This window comes from Zootoca vivipara, chromosome 2 (genome assembly GCF_963506605.1).
Source record: "Zootoca vivipara chromosome 2, rZooViv1.1, whole genome shotgun sequence".
NCBI classification, from domain to species: domain Eukaryota; kingdom Metazoa; phylum Chordata; class Lepidosauria; order Squamata; family Lacertidae; genus Zootoca; species Zootoca vivipara.
Window position 1 is genome coordinate 119,337,987 of NC_083277.1, and position 20,877 is coordinate 119,358,863.

At 46.3% G+C, this 20,877-nt stretch overlaps 1 protein-coding gene across 1 annotated transcript in view; it reads right to left on the minus strand.

Annotated features, from left to right (window-relative positions):
• Positions 1 to 1,534: 1,534 nt before the first annotated feature.
• The window catches only part of NCKAP1L (NCK associated protein 1 like), a 76,012-nt gene continuing 56,669 nt past the window's right edge, over positions 1,535 to 20,877 (minus strand). Inside the window, exons 28-31 of the mRNA XM_035101287.2 lie at positions 17,438 to 17,554; positions 14,044 to 14,153; positions 7,990 to 8,079; positions 1,535 to 3,533 (exon numbers count right to left, since the gene is read on the minus strand). Coding sequence (XP_034957178.2) covers positions 3,408 to 3,533; positions 7,990 to 8,079; positions 14,044 to 14,153; positions 17,438 to 17,554 — 443 coding nt within the window. The 3' untranslated portion in view covers positions 1,535 to 3,407. The remainder of the gene's footprint in view (positions 3,534 to 7,989; positions 8,080 to 14,043; positions 14,154 to 17,437; positions 17,555 to 20,877) is intronic.

A 20,877-nucleotide genomic window follows, 5' to 3' on the forward strand; every position in this document is an offset into this window, starting at 1 on the left:
GCAGGTAGATCATCTCATTAATTTGCTCCTATTTTTTGTGCTGCTGCAAACCTGATTGATGGACAAGTAGTTTTGCCCCTAAGGAACTACTATCCAAAGGGGAGTCTTTCAGGAGTGTGCTTTACAGCTCCATTGAGGTACATATCTTTTTAAAGAGACTGCGGTGCAATCCTGTATCTGCCTGCTCAAAGTGGAAGGTCTGTCCAAGTTCAAAGGGGCTTTCTCCTAGAAAAGAGGGCAAAAGATTGCAGCCTTAAATCCTTAGTTCTATGTAGTATGCATAGAGCAGGCATCCCCAAACTGCGGCCCTCCAGATGTTTTGGCCTACAACTCCCATGATCCCTAGCTAACAGGACCAGTGGTCGGGGAAGATGGGAATTGTAGTCCAAAACATCTGGAGGGCCGAAGTTTGGGGATGCCTGGCATAGAGGAACAGTCACCAGGCTGGACATGGATCCTGAGGCTGGTGCACTCCTGTGGATATACACCTCTACATCTGATGATTCCTGGTGATCCCCACCCCACCCCACTCCTGACTCCAGTCAACTCTACACGAAGAAGGGTCTTGCTGACGTTTTTGTGTGTGCCAGGTCCGTCTCTTCTTGGCTGCCTGCAGTTTCTCAGGAATGAGTCAGCTCTGGAATAGGCAGGTTTACAACTGACGTTTTACAGCTTGTCTGGCCCCTCTGAAGCAGAACAATATGGTTGCTATGCCTGTGGAAGGAACTGCAGTAATCTCCTCCTTAGCTACTTGGCATGAGGAGGAAGAGAAGCCACCCAAGGGCGGCTCTGGACCCCTTAAGATGGACCGAAAGAACTGAGAAATGTCCTCTTTGCTTCTTCAGTCAAGGGCTCCGGCTCTAGTTCATACTTGCAGTAATATCATGCTCCAACTGCTCTTCTGGGGATTCGGGACTCGGAAGGAGCAGTCTGAACATAAGCACATCTGGAGTTGGACCAACCGTCTGTTTAGGCCTCATCTTTCCCCAAAGGCCAGGCAGATGCTGGAGAAGGCAGATTCATAAGAAAGACACAATGGTAATGTTCACACCTAACTCAGCATCTGGTCGTCAGACACATGTGACATTCGACCACCGAGGATGTAGAATCATCAAACTGTAGAGTTGGAAGGGACCACGAGGGTCATCTAGTCCAACCCCCTGCAATGCAGGAATCCTTTGCCAAATGTGGGGTTCAAACCCACAACCCTGAGAATAAGAGTCTCATTCTCTACCAACTGAGCTAACCCAGCCATTGTGTTCAGCTGCCAGTAAGTCATACATAAGTCTAAGTTTTAAAAATTATGCTAGTAGATGTTACAAATAGCTGGCAAAATGAGCTGCATAGTTCATCGTGCATTCTGTAAAAAAGTACTTGTTTCTTTGTTTTAAAAAGCTGTTAACAATATCAGCGCCTGTGTGTTCTCAAGGTGAAGGTGAGTCCCATTGCACAAGCATTCTGTGCACACAAGCTCAGTTGAATCCCACCCTTCACTTCCCCCCTCTTTGTTAGCTTTCCCCTTTTTCTCGTTAAATGTGCAAATAAAACATTAAAAAGGGATCTGTCATAAACTGTTTACACGTAAAGCACAATGAAGCACTGAGAAAACAGATCAAAAGTGAGATAACTGGTTCCATTAAAGGTATTTATTATTTCTTAAAACCAAGTGACTTTGAATGCATTTTCATATTTGAAAATGTCCAAAGCAAAAAATAAAGACATATATGATAAAGGTAATTCAGAAAAAAGATACAAAAGGGTTTAGACAAGGACCATTTGTTTATTTTTGCCCAAAAGAACCAGGCTGGACTTGATGAGCAAGGCCCCTTCCAACTCAAAGCCTCTATGATTCTAAATTATAGAACTCTCTCACGCTTCTGTCACCTGGCCTGGCAATAAGGAGAGTTGAGCCACTTTTTGCCTCACTCTGCAGGGCTCAGCATGGCACCTGAGTAAGCCCTGCTACTCACAAAAACGCAGGCCTTACCTATCAGCCATACTTACCCTGGTGGGATTGCTTATTTGGCTCCATCTCACCTCATTGCTTTCACAAAGTTACAATTACCAGGATTTTTCATAAGGAAGGCATGACAGGAAAGCCAGCTTAAATTTCTGGCACGTGTATGTCTCAATACATTTTTGAGGAGTTGTTGTTGTTTATTCACAATACATAGAGCTACTGAAGTTTGTGACGCTTTGCAGAATGTAAGATTTAATTTATGTTTTCATAGAATCATAGAATCATAGAGTTGGAAGAGACCACAAGGGCCATCCAGTCCAACCCCCTACCAAGCAGGAAACACCATCAAAGCATTCTTGACATATGGTTGTCAAGCCTCTGCTTAAAGACCTCCAAAGAAGGAGACTCCACCACACTTCTTGGCAGCAAATTCCACTGTCGAACAGCTTTTACTGTCAGGAAGTTCTTCCTAATGTTTAGGTGGAATCCTCTTTCTTGAAGTTTGAATCCATTGCTCCGTGTCCGCTTCTCTGGAGCAGCAGAAAACAATCTTTCTCCCTCCTCCATATGACATCCTTTCATATATTTGAACATGACTATCACGAAGAGTCGGACACGACTAAACGACTAAACAACAACAACATCATATCACCCCTTAACCTTCTCTTCTCCAGGCTAAACATACCCAGCTCCCTAAGCCGTTCCTCATAAAGCATCGTTTCCAGGCCTTTGACCATTTTGGTTGCCCTCTTCTGGACACGTTCCAGCTTGTCAGTATCCTTCTTGAACTGTGGTGCCCAGAACTGGACACAGTACTCCAGGTGAGGTCTGACCAGAGCAGAATAGAGTGGTACTATTACTTCCCTTGATCTAGACACTATACTCCTATTGTTTTGAGGTTGCTTTTCTGCTGCTAAGGAGCTTAGAATCTAAATTTTGACAGGAGGAAGATAGGAAGAATGTGGGCAGATGTCTTTACTTAGGCTTCTTTGCAGGGGCAACTACTAAGCCCAAAGTGATGGCATGGGCAGTTCTGGGTTAGATGGGATCTCAAACCTGGCAAATGGAAAGTGGCACATTTTTAACAAAACCATGAAAGCTGCAAATGGCAGAGCCTGTGGCATACCTGGAGCTAATAGGCAGCCTGACGGGGCTGGCAACTGTCATGGAAGTGGCATACAAAATTAGTATGTTGCTGCCCACTGCTCAGCTTTCTGAACAAGCAATTATTTAAGCCAAAGCAAGCTCACCAGCGGCTCTTTTGCAGAACCATCTAGAAGTTCAACACTATTGCCATTAGATCGTAACTTAAGGCACATAAGAGAAGCATCAATTCTAACTCCCCTCTGCTACCCTGCTTATCTTTTCTAAGGTAGTTCTGCATTTAAGTGGTGGTGCGTAGCTGCAGCTTGTGACCTTCTGAGATATTGGTGAAGGGGAAAGGTTGTCAATGGGTAGGAAGCCGGCTCAAGGCTGAGCTCCTGGAGATCTCGCGGTATGCATTGCGCAGCAGCACGTAAGGGAAGCAGGTCTCCAGCATATCAGTGGTCAAGAAGGACGATTCTTCCACAAGCTGAAAAAGAGGCAGGGGAAATGTGTACGTCAGGCATCCCCAAACTTCGGCCCTCCAGATGTTTTGGACTACAATCCCCATCATCTCTGACCACTGGTCCTGTTAGCTAGGGATCATGGGAGTTGTAGGCCAAAACATCTGGAGGGCCGCAGTTTGGGGATGCCTGGTGTACGTGGTTACCTTGTACTGCCAGCTAGCCTAAGGGCCACGGCATGGTGCATACTGGGGGCAGAAAATACAGTGATGCCTCGCAAGACGAAATTAATTCGTTCCGCGAGTCACTTCGTCTTGCGATAATTTTGTCTTGCAAAACGCGGTTTGCTGCAGCAAAAAACAACAAAAAACCCGCCAAAAAATTCGTCTTGCGAAGCACGGCCATATAAAACTTCGTCTTGCGAGTCACCAAAAACATCGCAAAACACTTTCGTCTTGCGAGTTTTTCGTTGTGCGAGGCATTCGTCTTGCGAGGTACCACTGTATCCAGATTCTGCACCCCCAAGTATATTTTGGGTGTTGCCTGATGATACCAATGACACCACTACCTCAGAGTTGACACAGCAGGGCAAAAAATGTAGGGAAAGGGAAATGAAACCTGTGTCAAACCACTTTCAACAGTCCTAAAAACTATGGTAAACTCTGCAGTCTTGCTGTGTTATGATATCTGTTTCTATGACAATTCGACAGGTCCAATGGAAAAACCATGGAGCCTTGGATATGGGCTGGCTGGCTGGCATACTGTAAGCTTGACACCAAGGCAGGAGGCAGGTTTCTGAGAGAGGCAAAAGTGGGTGGGGAGAGACTTCACTTCCCATAATGTGCACACTTTTCTTCTGATGCACTTTCTCCTCTCGTACAGATTACAATACTAGTTTATCAGAGGAAAAAGTGGTAAGAGTGTATATACACCACAAGCAGAAAGTCCTCTTTCAAACCTGCTTTCAACTCTGGAGAGAGAGGGAAAACCACCATAATATGATCTGCCATTAGCCCAGGATGTTCAGGTGCTGAATTCCAAATAAATAACACAATGTTTACATTCCCACCTCTCAACGATATTACAAAAAAAAGGTGCTCTTAGTTTGGACAGACTATGTCAAACCTCAGGTCTGGCTGCTTTGAGTATTTGGAGTGGTAAGTTGCAACCTCTCAACTCCTTGTGATAGATAGGGAACAGAAAATCAGAGGATGATGAAGGTATCAGATAACTAGAAGTGCTCATACAGGTCAGATCATCTAACTCCATACCTCAAGGCATCCCTGACCGAGACCTGTCTGGTCTTTTTGTGCAAAGCTCCAGGGAAAGCAGATCCCCAAACCTTCCATGGCAGGAAGATACATATTGCAATAGCTATCAGCCTGCCATGGGAGGTTTGGGGATCTGTTTTCCCTGGAGCTTTGCACAAAAGGGCCAAGCAGGTCTGTGCTCTGTGGAATCACTTCCCCCACTTTGAACAGGTCAGAAGCTGGGACATCACTGAGCTGCATTTCCAACCCACCCCAGCTATCAGCCAAGAGCCACATTTCCCCCCTCTCATCCTGCTAGCAAGCCAAAAGGCAGCAAGGTTCTGCCTAAGCCAGTGTCAGAGCAGCAGCTATCCCAGCCCTCCAATTGGGACAGAGAGTGAACGCCATGCTGGCCAGCTCATTCCCAAGCTCCAGATTGAAACATTTGCATTTAAATTGCTTTTCCGCAAAAGCAGTTCGCCTGGTGAATATCAATCCCTCCAGGGAATCCAGGCACTCCCTAGCTGAGATGTCTCCTACCATCAGTAGAAGAATCAATAACCATCTCCCACTGCCATGGGAGCGCCTAATGGAGATGCATCACCTGCACTGCTTCAGGTACCAAAGTGTGGCCTCTTGCTTCTACAGACTGGATCTCTTCACCTGGCCTGAGACCACTTGGCTCTCTCCTCACTGGAGGCTCCTCTTCAAAGGACTACACCTGTGCTGCCAGTTTGCAACAAAAAGCCAACAGCATAGTCCTTCTCAGCAGTCTCTGCTATATAACCAGGGCCTTCACCTTTCCATTGCCCCTCCTGAGCAGACGACTTGTTTATCTATTTCTTAAAAACATAGTTTGGAGTATTGTGCAAAAGAGAAGGAAATATAGAAGAAAAAGGAACAGAAACTTTGCACCAAGGAGGCTATAATGTTCCAACTGGATGGTTATAACAGGATGTGTTGTGAGCATTATGGAGGAAAGGCTGGCTCAGAAGACACTTAGCATATGCACATAACCAAGAGAGGTGGAAATCATGGGGCTCCGTAATGAGAGAAAGAAGCATATTTCAAACATTGAGGATAAATCCAGAGTAGGTATCATAATTTCTGCTTGAGTGCGTTAAAATCTTGTGTGTGTCATCCTACTCATTTATGTGTCCTTTCAGATGTTTTAAAACCCTACTTCTAACAGAGTTTAATTTTGTGCTTTAATCACAAAAGCTCTGTTCCTAGCCAGCCACGGAAGCATGGCAAGCCCTGATCTGCTGCATCTTTACAAAGCAGTTCCTCCTCACAGGCTGTAGAAGGCAGCCTAGAGGACAGTCTGACTTTTCTGCTTCTGGGGCCCCATTTATGCATCCAGATGACTTCCTGCAGACCGATAAAATAAGCTTCAATCAAGAAAATACTTATCTTCCACCCCTCAAAGCAGCAAAGCAGGGTGATGATGACAGAGATGCAAGGTAAAAAGAGAGCTCAGCCTAGGCAGATTGGCCAGCCGGAGGGGGGCAGAAAAAGAAGGGGAGCCAGGAACAAGGGCGAGATGGAGAAGCCGCTGTTTCTGCCAGGACATTATTATTTTATTTTTAAAGCGGGGTGGCAGTTGTTTTTTAAGGGGGAGGGTGTGAGGGGAAAGGGGGCACACAGACACACACCTCAGGGGAAAGCGGGAAAATAAAGGGGATGGAAGGGGAGGACAAGGGGGGGCGAGGGGGGGGATATGGACAGGAAACCCACTCAGAAGCGGATCCTGGAGCCTGAACTGCAGCTACTGTAAATCAAGGCACTTCCAATATTGAAACATCAATCCCACGTTGGCCAACATCTTAATACATCTTGAGACACAAGCGAGCAGCAGATCGGGGGGGGGGACAGGGGGACGGGACGGACAGACAGACAGACAGTAAGACAGACGAGGGGGGGATGGAGGGAGGTGGCAGCTGAAGGCTCAATGGCCAACCTGACGGCTGGCAAAGAGACAAACACACCCACCCAAATATATATATGGAGAGTTTCTTCCTAGAAAAAAGGTGCCGGTACTGTGTACTGTTGTGTACCACCAGAAAAAAAGCATGGGCACCAATGTCTATTTTAAGTGTTTAAAAATAAAGCTATTATTCTTTTTTGCAATATTCAGGGATAATTAATCCCATTTTAAAGGTAGAGAAGGAGAGGACTGAGCAGTAGAGGTGTTGTCAGGGCAGGACTATGAAGCAGAATGAGCAAGAACATACACAACACACACCAAAAAAGATTTGCATGTTGATTCCTATATGGAAAGATGCAAGGATTTGAAGCTGCTGCAGGTCCTTCAATCTAGGACCTAAGGATTGCCAGGTGGGCATTCAGGTGGTTTGCTCCTACCCACCTCCAGCCAAAGGAGGGAACTTTGGGGCCGTTTCTAAAGAGCTTTAAGTGTTGTGCAGAAATTAAAAACCAAGGCTGTTACCGGTAGTACCCGTTGGCTCACAATGTAAGGGACACAATTTAGAAGGGAAAAGGAATGAGGGAGAGGGAAAATAGGACAGTGTGGGGTAGCTGGTGCTCCCTGATCCTTATAATAGTTTCTAGATCAGGCATGTCAAACCTGCGGCCCTCCAGATGTTTTGGACTACAATTCCCATCTTCCCCAACCACTGGTCCTGCTAGCTAGGGATCATGGGAGTTGTAGGCCAAAACATCTGGAGGGCCGCAGGTTTGACATGCCTGTTCTAGATCATCATCAGGCTTTTCTTGCTTGCCCAACAAGTCTGTGCTCTTTGAAACTTCTGTTGCTGGACACACACCTGCCTTACTTTGAACTCTAAAGGAGCTGGAACTGGAAAAAATTATATATGAGTATTCTCATAGGAGGCCCTCTTTTTTCTCATATGAGGCAGGGGTGGAGCTACCTGCCCCGGCAACCGAAGCGGTGAGGGGCAGGGCTAGCCACCCACATGGTGAGCCCCCTGCACGGCGAGCATCCTTAGCCATCCGCCTGCGCGGCGAGTGGGGGGGGGCGCTGCTAGCCGCCCGCATGGGGAAGGGCGCCAGTAGCCACCTGCGGCAGCATCCTCCCTAGTGGCCCACCACCCACACAGTGAGTGCAGGGGTGGCGCGGTAATGTCACCCACCCTCACGGCTGACACCCGGTGTGCACCACACACACACCCCCGCACCCACCTTCCTCCACCAGTGTTCAGAGGAAGCCCCCATCCTGTTCAAAGTCCTTCCCCTATACTAGGATACTCACCAAGTGCATGAGGAGTGAAATGGATTCCCTGTTCTTGGTTTTCAGCCGGTCAGCTTCTTGTCCCAGATGTAAGAGGCTAACAGAGGCCAGCTAGGAAGACAGGGAAAAAGACAATAAAAGCCAAGTCAAACCTGTGGTCAACAGCAGCTAGAGATGGAAAATCTTTCCAGTTTGCACCTGCACTGTAATCACTTTAAAGATTTTTTTTAAAAAAACTGTTTTATCACTGATGTTTGCTGCCCTGGGCTCCTTTGGGAGGAAGAGTGGGATGTAATACATATAATAAATAAATAAATACATAAATAAATACATAATTTAACGGGTGCAATTAATCAGAGTTTAACTTGTAGGTTGGCTCAATTGGGGAAGTCTCCAGGCTTTGTGCCCTTAACAACCCTCGCTTAAACAAAGGAATATAGGGTCCAAAGAAAGAAATGTTTGTGTTCTCTAACACAAGCTAGCACAGTTGCAGGGAACCACTTTTTTTAAAAAAAATGAAAAGCAATGGGGGAGGCTGCATTCAAAAAAGAGGAAGGCCAAAGGTATTGAGATTAGATGCTTAATGCCTGGAGCCATTTTTTCCTGCTCAAAATTGCCTTCCTCAATCTGTTTTTCTCCCCACTAGGAAAAAAATTAATTTCCACGTGGGAGAGAGCATGGGCATAGCCAGGATTTTTGTTAGGGCGGGAGCAGGACTTGGGGGGGGGGGCAGAACCAACGTAATTGGTCAATTAGTTAAGTATTTCTATTGCTTTACTTGATGGGGGCAGCTGCTACCGGTAGTAGCATGCTTAGCTTTGCAAAGGCCCCTCCTCTACAGCCAGCAGGAAAACACAGGCTGCTAGCCTCCTAAGCTGGTAAAAAAAAGTGGGTGCTTACTTCTAGCCAAGTGGATTGGTGGGTGAGGAATGGATCACTCTATTCTGCCTCCGCCAGCACATTGTGCTTTCCATGCTTGTGGTGGTGGAAGGGACTTTTCTTCCTCCACAGCTAAGATGGAAACCAAACAGTCTGGCAGAGCTGAAATGGAGTGGACCTGTCTTCTGCCAGCCCTCTCTCTTGCCTGCATACAATTCTGGCTCACCTATGACTACCAGATGAGTTGTTAAATACAGGGCTGATTTAAAAAAAACAGATTTAAAACAATCAGCAGTCAAATGCAGCAACCAAAGAGGGTCAAGCTGCATAGGGCTCACCCTTCCACCAGATGTGAGTAAAATAATGAAAATGACTTTTCTTTCTTTAAAACGAAGAACCCTTTAAAAAAAACCCCAGTGTATTACATGCCAAACAGAAACTCTCATTTTTCTTCAGAATCTTCATAAAAGCACCTTTCTTTTGTGCAATATGTCAATTTAATCAGCTCAAGTTAAAAGCTAGGGTATCTTTAATTGGTTCACAATCTCAGCAGCAGCATATCTAATTCTATTTGCCAGAGCAAAAAGAACATATTTTCCAGGTATTTTTTGCCATTCCTGTTCTGATAGATCTGCTACACAACAGGCAGAAATTCAAACAGTGAAATGCTTCTCCATCTTTTCACCTCCAGGTCATGGGAAAAGCTACCCTTGTTGAATTTCTGCTTGTTGGGGGAGATGGGAGAGGGGTGGTGACATTATCCAGGGGCCAGTACACTAACTTCCAATGCACCTGACTGCCTACTATGGGATCTCTGCTGAAATTAGCTGCAAGGAAACGTTTCACCTGGTGTGATGGTGCCAGAAACATGAACTGCCATTGCAGCTAATCAACAGATAAATCATACCAATTCCTGCAGGCCAGAAATAAGAAAGTGATCATGCTTAGCGGTCCCTCTATCCATCACCCACAGCCAGCGGGATCGACTCTTCTCATACTGCCAGCCATGGGATAATACAGTTGCGTGATACATGAGCAGCCTTAAATGTTAGAGGAAGAAAGCTATCTGTTGGCCTTGGGATCCATCCCCAATTGAGCACACAGGCAGTTAAAGTCCATGGAGGAGCCAGCAGTAAATTGCAGTCATATTCAATCTGGTGTCTCAGTGCTCCTGGAAGCAATATATGAGTTGTCTGCCAACTCTTGAAAAATTCTAAGTAGATAGAATCATAGAGTTGGAAGAGACCACAAAGGCCATCCAGTCCAACCCCCTGCCAAGCAGGAAACACCATCAAAGCATTCCTGACAGATTGTTGTCAAGCCTCCGCTTAAAGACCTCCAAAGAAGGAGACTCCACCACACTCATTGGCAGCAAATTCCACTGCCGAACAGCTCTTACTGTCAGGAAGTTCTTCCTAATGTTTAGGTGGAATCTTCTTTCTTGTAGTTTGAATCCATTGCTCTGTGTCCGCTTCTCTGGAGCAGCAGATAATTTGGTCACACCTGTGAATTCGCAGGCTGCTTTTTCCCTTTTCCCTTTTGCACCAAGTGGTAGCCCAGATTATGGGCATTCTCTCTTTCTGGCCTATGGGAGGCAAGAGGCTTGATACCTTCCTTGCAAGGATAAGAAGGCAACAAGCTTTGTGTCTGGCTGTGAGCAATGCCCTAGTGGGGTTTCGAGCAGGCCAAAGGGGAAGCAAAGAATGGTCTGTTAAGACCCCAGCAGATGTGATGGGTGAGTGGCAATGGATTTTCAGACACACACACACCACAATCAGTCCCATATGTAACATTTCCATGGTGACCACACTGGAAGAATGCTGTATAATTAAAATCAACCAGGAGACTTCAGATCTGCCCACCATGTAATAAGGCCACATAGTCCCAGCGTTTCTGCAGCAAATGAAAATGAAATGAAAAAGAAACTGCTTCTCAGTAATCAACAACTCACTAGCAAGCAAAATTTCCAGTAAGCAAGGGAATATTTTTGTCTTATTATTAGGGCATTGAAAAAGACAGGTGGGGGGGGGGTCTTCTAGTATGCCACCTGTACCACAAATGCAGTATATCTAGCTGAATGGCACATTCCTGAGCATTTGTTCAGAACAGCAGAAGGCATCTGTTGTAAATGCTCCCCTTATCAGGACTCTCAAAAACCAGGCAAGCAACATTTTTATCATGCAGTCCCAGGATGAGTGCTTTTTAAAGCCTGATAAAAAGAGGCAGATCTTACAGTATGAAAGAAATCCTTGCATCTGATTTTAAAGTTTAGTTCACATGACACAGAGTTCCAGCCTGCACAGGAGCATGCAGCTGGAGATGAAGACAGCAGCTTTTGTTAAAAACAACAAACAGGCAATTATCACATTCAGAGCATTTCCCCTGCATTACCATATTAATCCTTACAACAGTGCTGCGAGGTGGTCCAATATGAATATTGCCACCTTAATACTGCAGATAAGAATGCTGAGGCTTATTTAAGACTGCAATCTCATATCCACTTCCCTGGGAGTGTGTGCCATTGAGCACAATGGGCCTTACTTCCGTGTAGACATGTATAGGATGGTGCTGCAAAGGAGTCGGCAATTAAGCTGAGACTCGAATCAGCAACTTCTAACATACCGTATATTCCGGTGTATAAGACGACTGGGCGTATAAGACGACTGGGCGTATAAGATGACCCCCAACTTTCCCAGTTAAAATATAGAGTTTGGGATATACTCGTCGTATAAGAAATACGGACTTCCGGTTCGTCGCGGCGGTGAGAAGGACGCAGGGACTTCGCGTGCCGAGGTCCCTGGCTTCTCGGAGGGGGGGGAAGTCCGCAGAGCGAGCGGACTCCCCGTAAAAGCATCGGATAGAGAGTTCCGATGACTTAGGCGTCCAGCGGCTGCTCCGTTCGGCGGATCCCCCGCCGCCCGAGAGCTCAATAGAGCGATCGTGAGCCGGCGGGGTTGAACCGCGGGAGCCATTTTGGGCCACATCTTACCTCCGGGAAGCGAAGCTCCGAGTCCTGACCCGGCAAGCGGCGGATTTTTCCGATTTAAATTAAAGATTTCCAAAGAAGTAAGTGGAACTTTGATCTGGACTTTAAATTTGCTGATTGGAAAAATAGGAGAGACTGTAAAGTAACGGAAGTCGGTCTCTTCCTAATGGGAAACTGGGAGGCGATCTAAAAAAAAAAACCTAAGCCGAACAACGAAAGAATTTGGAGTTGTGGACCCGAGAGGGAAAAAAAGACTTTTTTGGAACCATCTCAGCCCCCGAGTCCGGCACCCCTTGAGGTACAGCGGCATTAAGGGGAAGAGTGTTTGACAGCTGTCAAAAGCTGTCAAACTGTTAAAAGACCGGGTGGATTGATTGCATTGTTGAACAGTTAAAAATTGTTTGAAAACGTGATAGAACCATTTAAATTGGAAGTAAGAACGGATTTGGGATTGAGTTAAGAACTAAGGAAAAGAACAGCCAAAATGGAGTCGATCGTCTGAGAAAGGAATTTTCCAGTACCCATTGTTCCCTACCCCCTGTTTATCTGCGGTTACAAGAAGTATGAAAACAAAGCTTTCTCGAGCCTTCCAGGAGACTGTGCTGAACTATTTGCTGTCATGGGAAGACTTTTACAAGGAACGGCAACATCTCAACTTATCGCCAGTCGAGACTGAAGTCCAAGTCCAGGACTTTGAGGATAATTTAGATTTGGAGACTGCTGAATCTGAGACTGTGTGTGAGGAGAAACAATTGGATGAAAGTATTGAAGAGGACTTGGACTATGACAAATTTGTTTGGGATGAAGCAAAATATGATTTCCAAAAGGAAGAAAAACAAGCAGAACAAGAAGATGAGAGACAAAGGAACTTAAAGACTAAGGGAATTGAAGATCCTGGAGGGGTTAAAATGTGGAGTGGTGTTTTTGAGGGATGGGAAGGACAGGGGCAGGGGGGGGGCAAAGGTCTGGAGATGGATTTGGGAAAGAATGGGTGTGGGGTAAAAACTCTAGTTAAAAGGTATTGTTTTGGTTTTTGAAAGACGGTTTTCGAAATCTTGGCATGATAATGGAAACGCTGAACCAATTGGGGGGAAAAGACTTAGGGAGAGGAGATGGAATGTAAAAAAGAAAGGGAAAAAAGTTATGTTTTCTTAAGGGAGGATAAGAATGGTTTGGGAAAAATTTTTTAAGTTATTGTAAATTTTTGTAAGTTAAGTGAAGTGTTTAGGCAAGAAAGCTGCCTACCCCCCTCTCCTTATTCTGAGGCACTCAGTGGCAGGGGGTGCCCAGATGGGTGAGGAGGAAATGGAACCTTGGAAGTGCTGTGCCCTGCGGGTTCCTCTTGTGGCAGGAGGGGACCTGTGGGAGGGCAGCATGAAAAAGGAGGAGGATTGAGTTAATATTATAAGATTAAGATTTGAAACTGAGTTGGAAAATTCGCCACAAGTAATCAGAATTTGTTAGGAAAACCATGAGGAAGACTATCGAGGGAGTCGCAATTAAAATGTTAAAATAACAAGAACTGGGAAGTTTCAACTTTTCCCAATTTTCTTTCTCTTTTTTTTTCTTTTTTGTTTGTGGTGTTGTATGTTTGTAAATATGATTATGAAAGAGTTGGGGGATGCAAATCCCCATAACTCCTTCCTCCCTGTTCTCTCAGTGGCAGGGGGGGATAGGGGGGAGGAGGGGGGGGAAGCTGAACTCAACTCACAATTGGACCCCTTTGATTCTTAAAGCACACGGGTTCCACTGGTGGCAGAAGTGGACCGGTGGGTGGAGGGAAAATGAAGGGACAGTGCTATATTGTATGTTTAGTCTGTGTCTGTCTTTTTTGAAAATCAATAAAAATCTTTAAAAAAAAAAAGAAAGAAATACGACCCAGCATATAAGACGACCCCCGACTTTTGAGAAGATTTTCCTGGGTTAAAAAGTAGTCTTATATTCAGAAATATACAGTAGTCTATTCTTTTAACTGTTATGCTATGCAAACCTCTCTCCAGGCTTTTGTCTTTGTTTATACAGCACGCCTTATATTTTGTCTTTGTTTATACAGCACACCTTATATTTAGAAGCAGCATTATACTAATCAAGGTTGAAGGCTTTGTCTGTGGATAGATAACCCCAGCTATGCAGGGCCCCCAAAGCTCTACATTCAATGCAATGTGTTCAATGCATGCTATCGCCCACAGAAAATCAAGAGCTTCACTTACCATCAGGAATTCCTTGAGATGAATCTCAATGTTCTTGTTGTAGATTGTAAAGAGAGCAGCCGATACTTGGATGATGGCTTTGGCTAGGCAGTGGGTGTTGTTGATGAAGCCTATGCACAAACACACAGGGGGGGGGAAACTTACACCAATTCCAAACTTTTTAAACAGCTAAGTGGACCTGGGGACTGGCACTTGTCTATGGAGGTAAGTGCGAGCCTTGACCCCTCTCAGTTAAGCACGGCCTTGGAACACTCACAACACTCACAACAGAATGGACTGATGCAAACCAAACCAGATCACTTTTCTCCCTGTTACATTCAGGTCTCCATCTCTCCCACCTTCCTGTGTGGCTCCTATTAAATGTTCCTGGTACAGTGGTGCCTTGCTTAACGAATGCCCTGCTTAACGAAATTTCCGCTTAACGAAAGGATTTTTCGAGCGGAGCTTGCCTCGCTAGACGAATGCGTTTTACGAAAAATCCGTCTAGCGAATCGCAGTTTCCCCATAGGAATGCATTGAAATTCAATTAATGCGTTCCTATGGGCAAAAAAAGTCGAAAAAAATTCAGTGCATTCCTATGGGATTCGCTAGACGAATTTTTCGCTATAAGAAAAGACCCGTGGAATGAATTAATTTCGTCTAGCGAGGCACCACTGTACCTAAGTTTTTGAAACACCAGGCTGGGCTGCTGTAATTTGTAGTGTGTGTAGCTATCTTTAAAGATGCTCCAGAAACTTAAAGTGGTGCAAAATGCAGCCACCCGGGTACTGGTGGGGCCCATACAGTTACAACACACAACACCAATATGATACCCGTTGCCCTAGTTGCCAGTATGATGCCATTTCCAAGTTAAACTGCTCATTTTAACCTTCAAAGCCCTAAACAGTTGTGAGCTGGGTTACTTGAAGAACTGCCTTCTCCCATCATCATTATGTCTATACACTCGAGATCTGCTCCCAAGTCCTGACTTGCATGCTTATCCATGAGCAACAGGGCTGGTAGAACTCTGTTCCAAGTGTGATCACACAAACTCCATCACTTCAAACAGGCACTGAAAGCTTATTTGTATACTGTGACCTTATTGCATTGATTTTAACTTGGCCTGAAATCCACGGTGCTATTTTATTGCCGTTGTAATGGAATTTTATGATTCTGCTAGTGTTGATAGTATTCACTGGCTATATATTTCTTACACCCATTACTTTTAGGGTTATTGTTTTAGTTTAAAAGTATCTGTTTTATATATTGTTGTATATTTGCCTCAGCTAAATTACATGTGTATCACCTTGTGAGAAAGTTTCTATTTAAAAGGCGGGACCTAAATCTTTTTTTAAAAAAACAAACTTTAACAAATTTCCCAGAGATCACAAAAAAAGAATTATCCGTACCCTCACAGCAATTGGAGGAGGGCCATAGCTCAGTGAAAGAGCATCTGTTTTGCATGCAGAAGGTCCCAGGTTCAATCCACGTAGGGCTGACTCTTGTCTGAAACCCCAGAAAGCTGCTGCTGTGTAGACAATACTGAGCTACACAGACTAATGGTCTTCCTATGTTCCTGGGGATTCCAGCTCGGTGGCGCACTTCTTGTTCAGCCAATATGTAACTGGCTTGTGACAAGGTGGTGGTGGTGGTGGTTGTTAGCTGGCCCTGCCACACGTTGCTGTGGCTTTTTGTGTTAAATGGACTTTTTTATGTTAAATGGACCTTGAGAGTCCCCCTTCAATTTGCACACAATCATACGCGTGTTCTGTAAAATTTTGCCCTTTCCCAACCCTGACTCCCCTACCCACGCGTGTTCTGTAAAATCCCCCCACCCCACCCCGACACATTTATCCTACCCAAAGGCACGGCCCTGTAAAAGGCCCATATTCAGTTGGTTGTGGCCTGTGGCCTAGTCAGTTATCCCGGCTAGGCAATGCTGCGGCCTAGTCAGTTCTCCTGGCTGGGCAATGCTGCAACCTAGTCAGTTCTCCCGGCTGGGCAATGGTGTGGCGTAGTCAATTCTCCCGGCCGGGCAATGCTACGGCCTAGTCAGTTCTCTAGGCTGGGCAATGCTGTGGCCTATTCAGTCGGCTGGGCAATGCTGGGCCTTGTTGCTGCAAAAGGCCTGTTTTCAGTTGGTTGCCGTGGGATTATGTGATGTCACTGATTGTCTGCAGCCAATGGAGACGCTGCTTCTCCGTTCTATTTCCCAGCATGCACTTTCGTCTGAGTGGGGAGACTTTGAACATGGGGTTTTGGGGTTTTTACATTGCACAGGTGTGACATCTGTCTTCGAAAACGGTATGGGCTTGCTCTTGTAGTCACATTTGACTTTGTGTCAAAATTTGAACGCAATCGGTCAAGCGGTTTCGTTGAACATTGGAGACGAACACACATGCCCAGTTTACATTTATATATATATAGATTATTATTTACTGAATTTATATACCACCCTATACCCAGGGGTCTCAGGGTGGTTCCCCATCCCCTGACCTCAGGACTGATCCAGATTTTCTCTCCCACCCACCACTTACCCATGCTGGCTTTTTCCAAAGAAAGAGAATGGCCAGTTCTAAACTTACTTTTAAATAAACTTGTTTCATATAATATATAGTTTGGCACCTGGGAGAACCTTACTGAACCCCAGAATCAGCTGGACCAACAATGTTTAAGCACCACACTCCGCACAAAGCTCTTATCTAGATGAGGAGGAGGTGCATTAGAGGGATGAGAACAGTGCATAAAGAGGCCACTGGCTGTGCTAGGAGGTTTTGTTCTCCATCCGCTCCCATTTTTACCCTCACCACAATTTTGTAATGTGGACACGTGGAGAGACAGTGGTTGTCCCAGGCTCATCCATCATCCAGTGAGCCTTGTGGCTGATTAGGGATGTGAACCCACATTCCCAGGCCCTAGTATGGCACTCTAACCACCACACCATGCTAGCTGCCACATAGAATGAGAGAAAGCAAAGAGCTACACTCAGGGATGCCCACAGGGCAGAGACAGCCCCTTTGACATGTTGTTGGGCTACAACCCCTGCCATTCATCGCCACTAGCCATGCTGGCTGATTGGAGCTGTGGCCCAAAGCTGTCTGAAGTTTACTTGTGGGCTACCCCTGCATGAGGATGAGGGACAAACCTACTTCCTGCCCTGCCCTTTCATCTTGCATAGCCTTATCCTGAGTTCTTCTTTGGGATGAAATGCCGGCCTCCATAGAGATACAGACAATGAGAGCATCGTATCACAAATCACTAAGCAAAAGGAGGTGCTGAGCAGGAAGCTATCACCACCTGCAGTCACTGTGACTAATACTTGGCAGGCGTCTCTGCCTTGCAGATTTTCCATGAGTGAGCGGATCGATACAGGAGGTTTGGGGAGGGAGCTGTAAGCCTGCACCCTGCTTCTTACCGTCTATCTCGGTGGTGTAGACTGAGGAAGGGTCTGTGGCCAGCAGCGGCAGAGACACGGCTATGAAGACCAGCAGCAAGCAGGCAGCCTTGTAGTCCTCCTCTGCGGAAGAGCTGTCTATCAGGGAGGCAAAAGGAATGATGTATAGGAGGAGATTTCAGTAATAAGCCTGATTTGCACTGTTGGTTCCTCTCTCCCCCCAGCTCGGCTGCTCGGCAGACTTGACCGGGGGGGGGGAACCCTAGCAGAAAAAGGGTGGTGGTTTTTTTTACAATTGTAGCAGCTGTGACAGGCCAATAAATTATCTGATGGATGGAGCTGGTGAGCTGAAGAGAACTGACACGGCTTGGCTCCGCTTGAATCCACACGTGTGTGTCGGTGAGACATGGAAGAAGAAACGAAGAGAAAAAGTTCAGCATTGGCAGTGGGGTGTGGGGGTGTGCAGGGACTCTGGACTACTGCACCTTAGACAGCCAGGTGCGCCCAGCAGCATGGACCATTGAGCATCTGTGTCTGACTTGCTTGGATTCAGAACATAAGAAATGCCAGCCCACCCCTCTTCCAACCAGGGAGAATCAGGACAGCACTACTCTTTGATAGCAGCCCTCCCGCATGGAGAGAAGCCTTGGGCTGGCGGGGCAGTGGCGGGGAGATTGTACAACAATTGCCCTGCAAATGTAGCCAGTGACTAAGAGGTAGACTAGTTGCAGCCACAGAACTATGGCATCCCAAGGCAGCAGGAAAAATAGTATGCAAGATTTTTGAGAGGCTGGCCAGCCTTGTGAAAAACCTCTTTTACAAAGACAGGTTCTACAGAAGGGAGACTCAGGCCAAGGGTAGAAATGTGCTCCCTCCTGGCATCTCTATTCAGCCCTCCAGACTCTCCCCCAGGCCCCTCCCGCCCCACCACTCCTCCTTGAGTACTTTTGCCTTGTTGGAATGGCTCCTTGAGCTGTGAAAATGCTTCTCACTTGCCTGGATGGAGAGATGTTCCTATTTGTGGACAGTATAGAAACCTCTGCCTTTTCCCTGGCTGCAAAGAAGTGTGCATGCACACGAAAGCTCATACCTATGACAAACTTAGTTGGTCTCTAAGGCGCTACTGGAAGGATTTTTTTATTTTGTTTTGACTGCGTCAGACCAACACGGCTACCTACCTGTAACTAGGTTATATCCATTACTAATCCCACTTTTGATTGCAGCTCTCAAAAGGATTCAGACAAGGACATGTGCCCCGCCCCCGCCTGGTCCTAGAGCATGTTAGGGAATAGCACAGGCTCCGTTTGAGGCCAGCACAGCAGGGAGGCAATTGCTTGGTTGGCTAAAAACAAAACTTTGGAACATACTCCCATGAGAGGCAGGGACTCTCTTTCCTTGAAGGTTTTTAAGCAGGGGTTGAATGGCCGTCTGTCATGGATGATCTAGCTGAGATTCCTGCATCGCAGGAGCTTGAACTAGATGATCTCAGGGTCCCTTCCAACTCTACAATTCTATGATTCTTAGTGATTGTAGATGCAAAGCTGGGAAGAGGAGTGAAAGCAGAAACTACAAGCAACCAAAGAGTGAAGTAAAGAATGGAAGCCTCAAACCCCCATGATCAGTCCCTGTGTCAGCTAAAACAGGGAGATTAAGCTACTGCTGTTCTTTGCTTTGCCACCAGGCTGGGAAGAAACACAGCTGCATTCTGATGCATGAAAAATGACACTGATTTAGACAAGAAAATTATGGGGCAGGGGCTGGAGAAATTCTTTCAGAGCAGACATAGGCAAACTCGGCCCTCCAGATGTTTTTGGCCTACAATTCCCATGATCCCTTGCTAACAGGACCAGTGGTCAGGGATGATGGGAACTGTAGTTCCAAAACATCTCGAGGGCTGAGTTTGCCTATGCCTGCTTTAAGAGGCTCAGGTACCAACAAGAGTCTCAAAAGGGCAGAGAGGGAAGGGCTAGACTGGAGCACATGGGCCACTATTATTGCTGCTGTCAATACAACCCCAGCAAAGCTATGACTGGCTAGCTGTGCTCTAGTGTTCCTAGGGTTCTTGCAATCTGCACCAGTGAAGGTGGCAAGTTTGTTTGTTTATTGTTGCATTCGTATTCCCACCTTTTCTCTTAGGTGGCTCTCTCCTTCTCCATGCTATCCTCACAACAACCCTGTGAAGCAGTCTAGGCTTACAAGCTGGTTAACAGGCCCAAGGCTGCCCAATGAGCTTCATGGCCAAGTGGGTATTAGAACACTGGTCTTCCAAATCCTTGTCTGATCTCCACTCTGGGTTTCTATGTCTCTTGTCCATGTTGTGGTGAAGGAAGAAGAGACGGTTGCCCTGAAGGCAATGGAGCACAGGCTATCTCATCACAGAAGCTCAGGAAAGGGCCACACTTCACCTGCTTTGTATGCAGAAGGTCTCCAGTTCAATACCTGGCATATCTAAGTAAGTCTGGCAAAGACTTTGGTCTGAAAACCGGAGGCCCCTCCCTGCACAATGACTGCAGACAGTACTGAGCTAGACAGGCCAATGGTCTGACTCAGTATAAGAACACTTCATCTGATTCTGGTCTGCTATTTTAAGAGAAGGACAGACTTCTTCTAGGTTCCAGAAGAGGAGCTTTAGCTACTGCAGTCACTTGGGATTATTCAAGGCCTCAACGCCTTTAGGAGGACAATGTCACACACAGATACCATCTGCCAAAACCAGGGCTGAGACACTTGGCCCAGTGGGCCAGATTTTCCCACCTTCAGCTCACAGGCCAACTTTGATAGATGGGCAGGGCCACCCATCTGCCAATTACCCAATGGGCCAACCAGATTCCCCACCCCTGGTTTTGGCAGATGGTACCAGCATGACGTTATCCTTGTGTAGGCCTTGAGTAATCCCAGGCACTAGGTCACTGGGGAGAGAGGGCTAAGAAAGATTGAACTCCCTGGGCATCAGCTGACACACAGTGAGTTCAATCCTGCTTTGCCCAACTGCCTCTCTACCTGCTGCATACTAGACATCACAGGTGATATGAGGTGTTGGACAGGTTGGCGTGGTTTGGGAGCAATGGCCTGGCAGGCCAAATGCAGGGGGGGCACAGCCCACCCTAGGCCTAAACTATCTGGATTTTGGGTCCAGTGTGAAGAAGAGGAAGAAGCAGCACAGAGAAGCAAAGCTCTGGAGGAAGACAAATTGCATCAATTGTGTCTGTGGCCTGAAGCTATTTAATACTGTACATGGGTGTTCTCCAGGTAGGGGAGTGTGGTGGAGTCTCCTTCTTTGGAGGTCTTTAAGCAGAGGCTTGACAGGCATATGTCAAGAATGCTTTGATGGTGTTTCCTGCTTGGCAGGGGGTTGGACTGGATGGCCCTTGTGGTCTCTTCCAACTCTATGATTCTATGATTAACATTCAGCCCACTGGTGAGATGCAGGTGTGCAAATGACTGTGCATGTACTGGAAGAT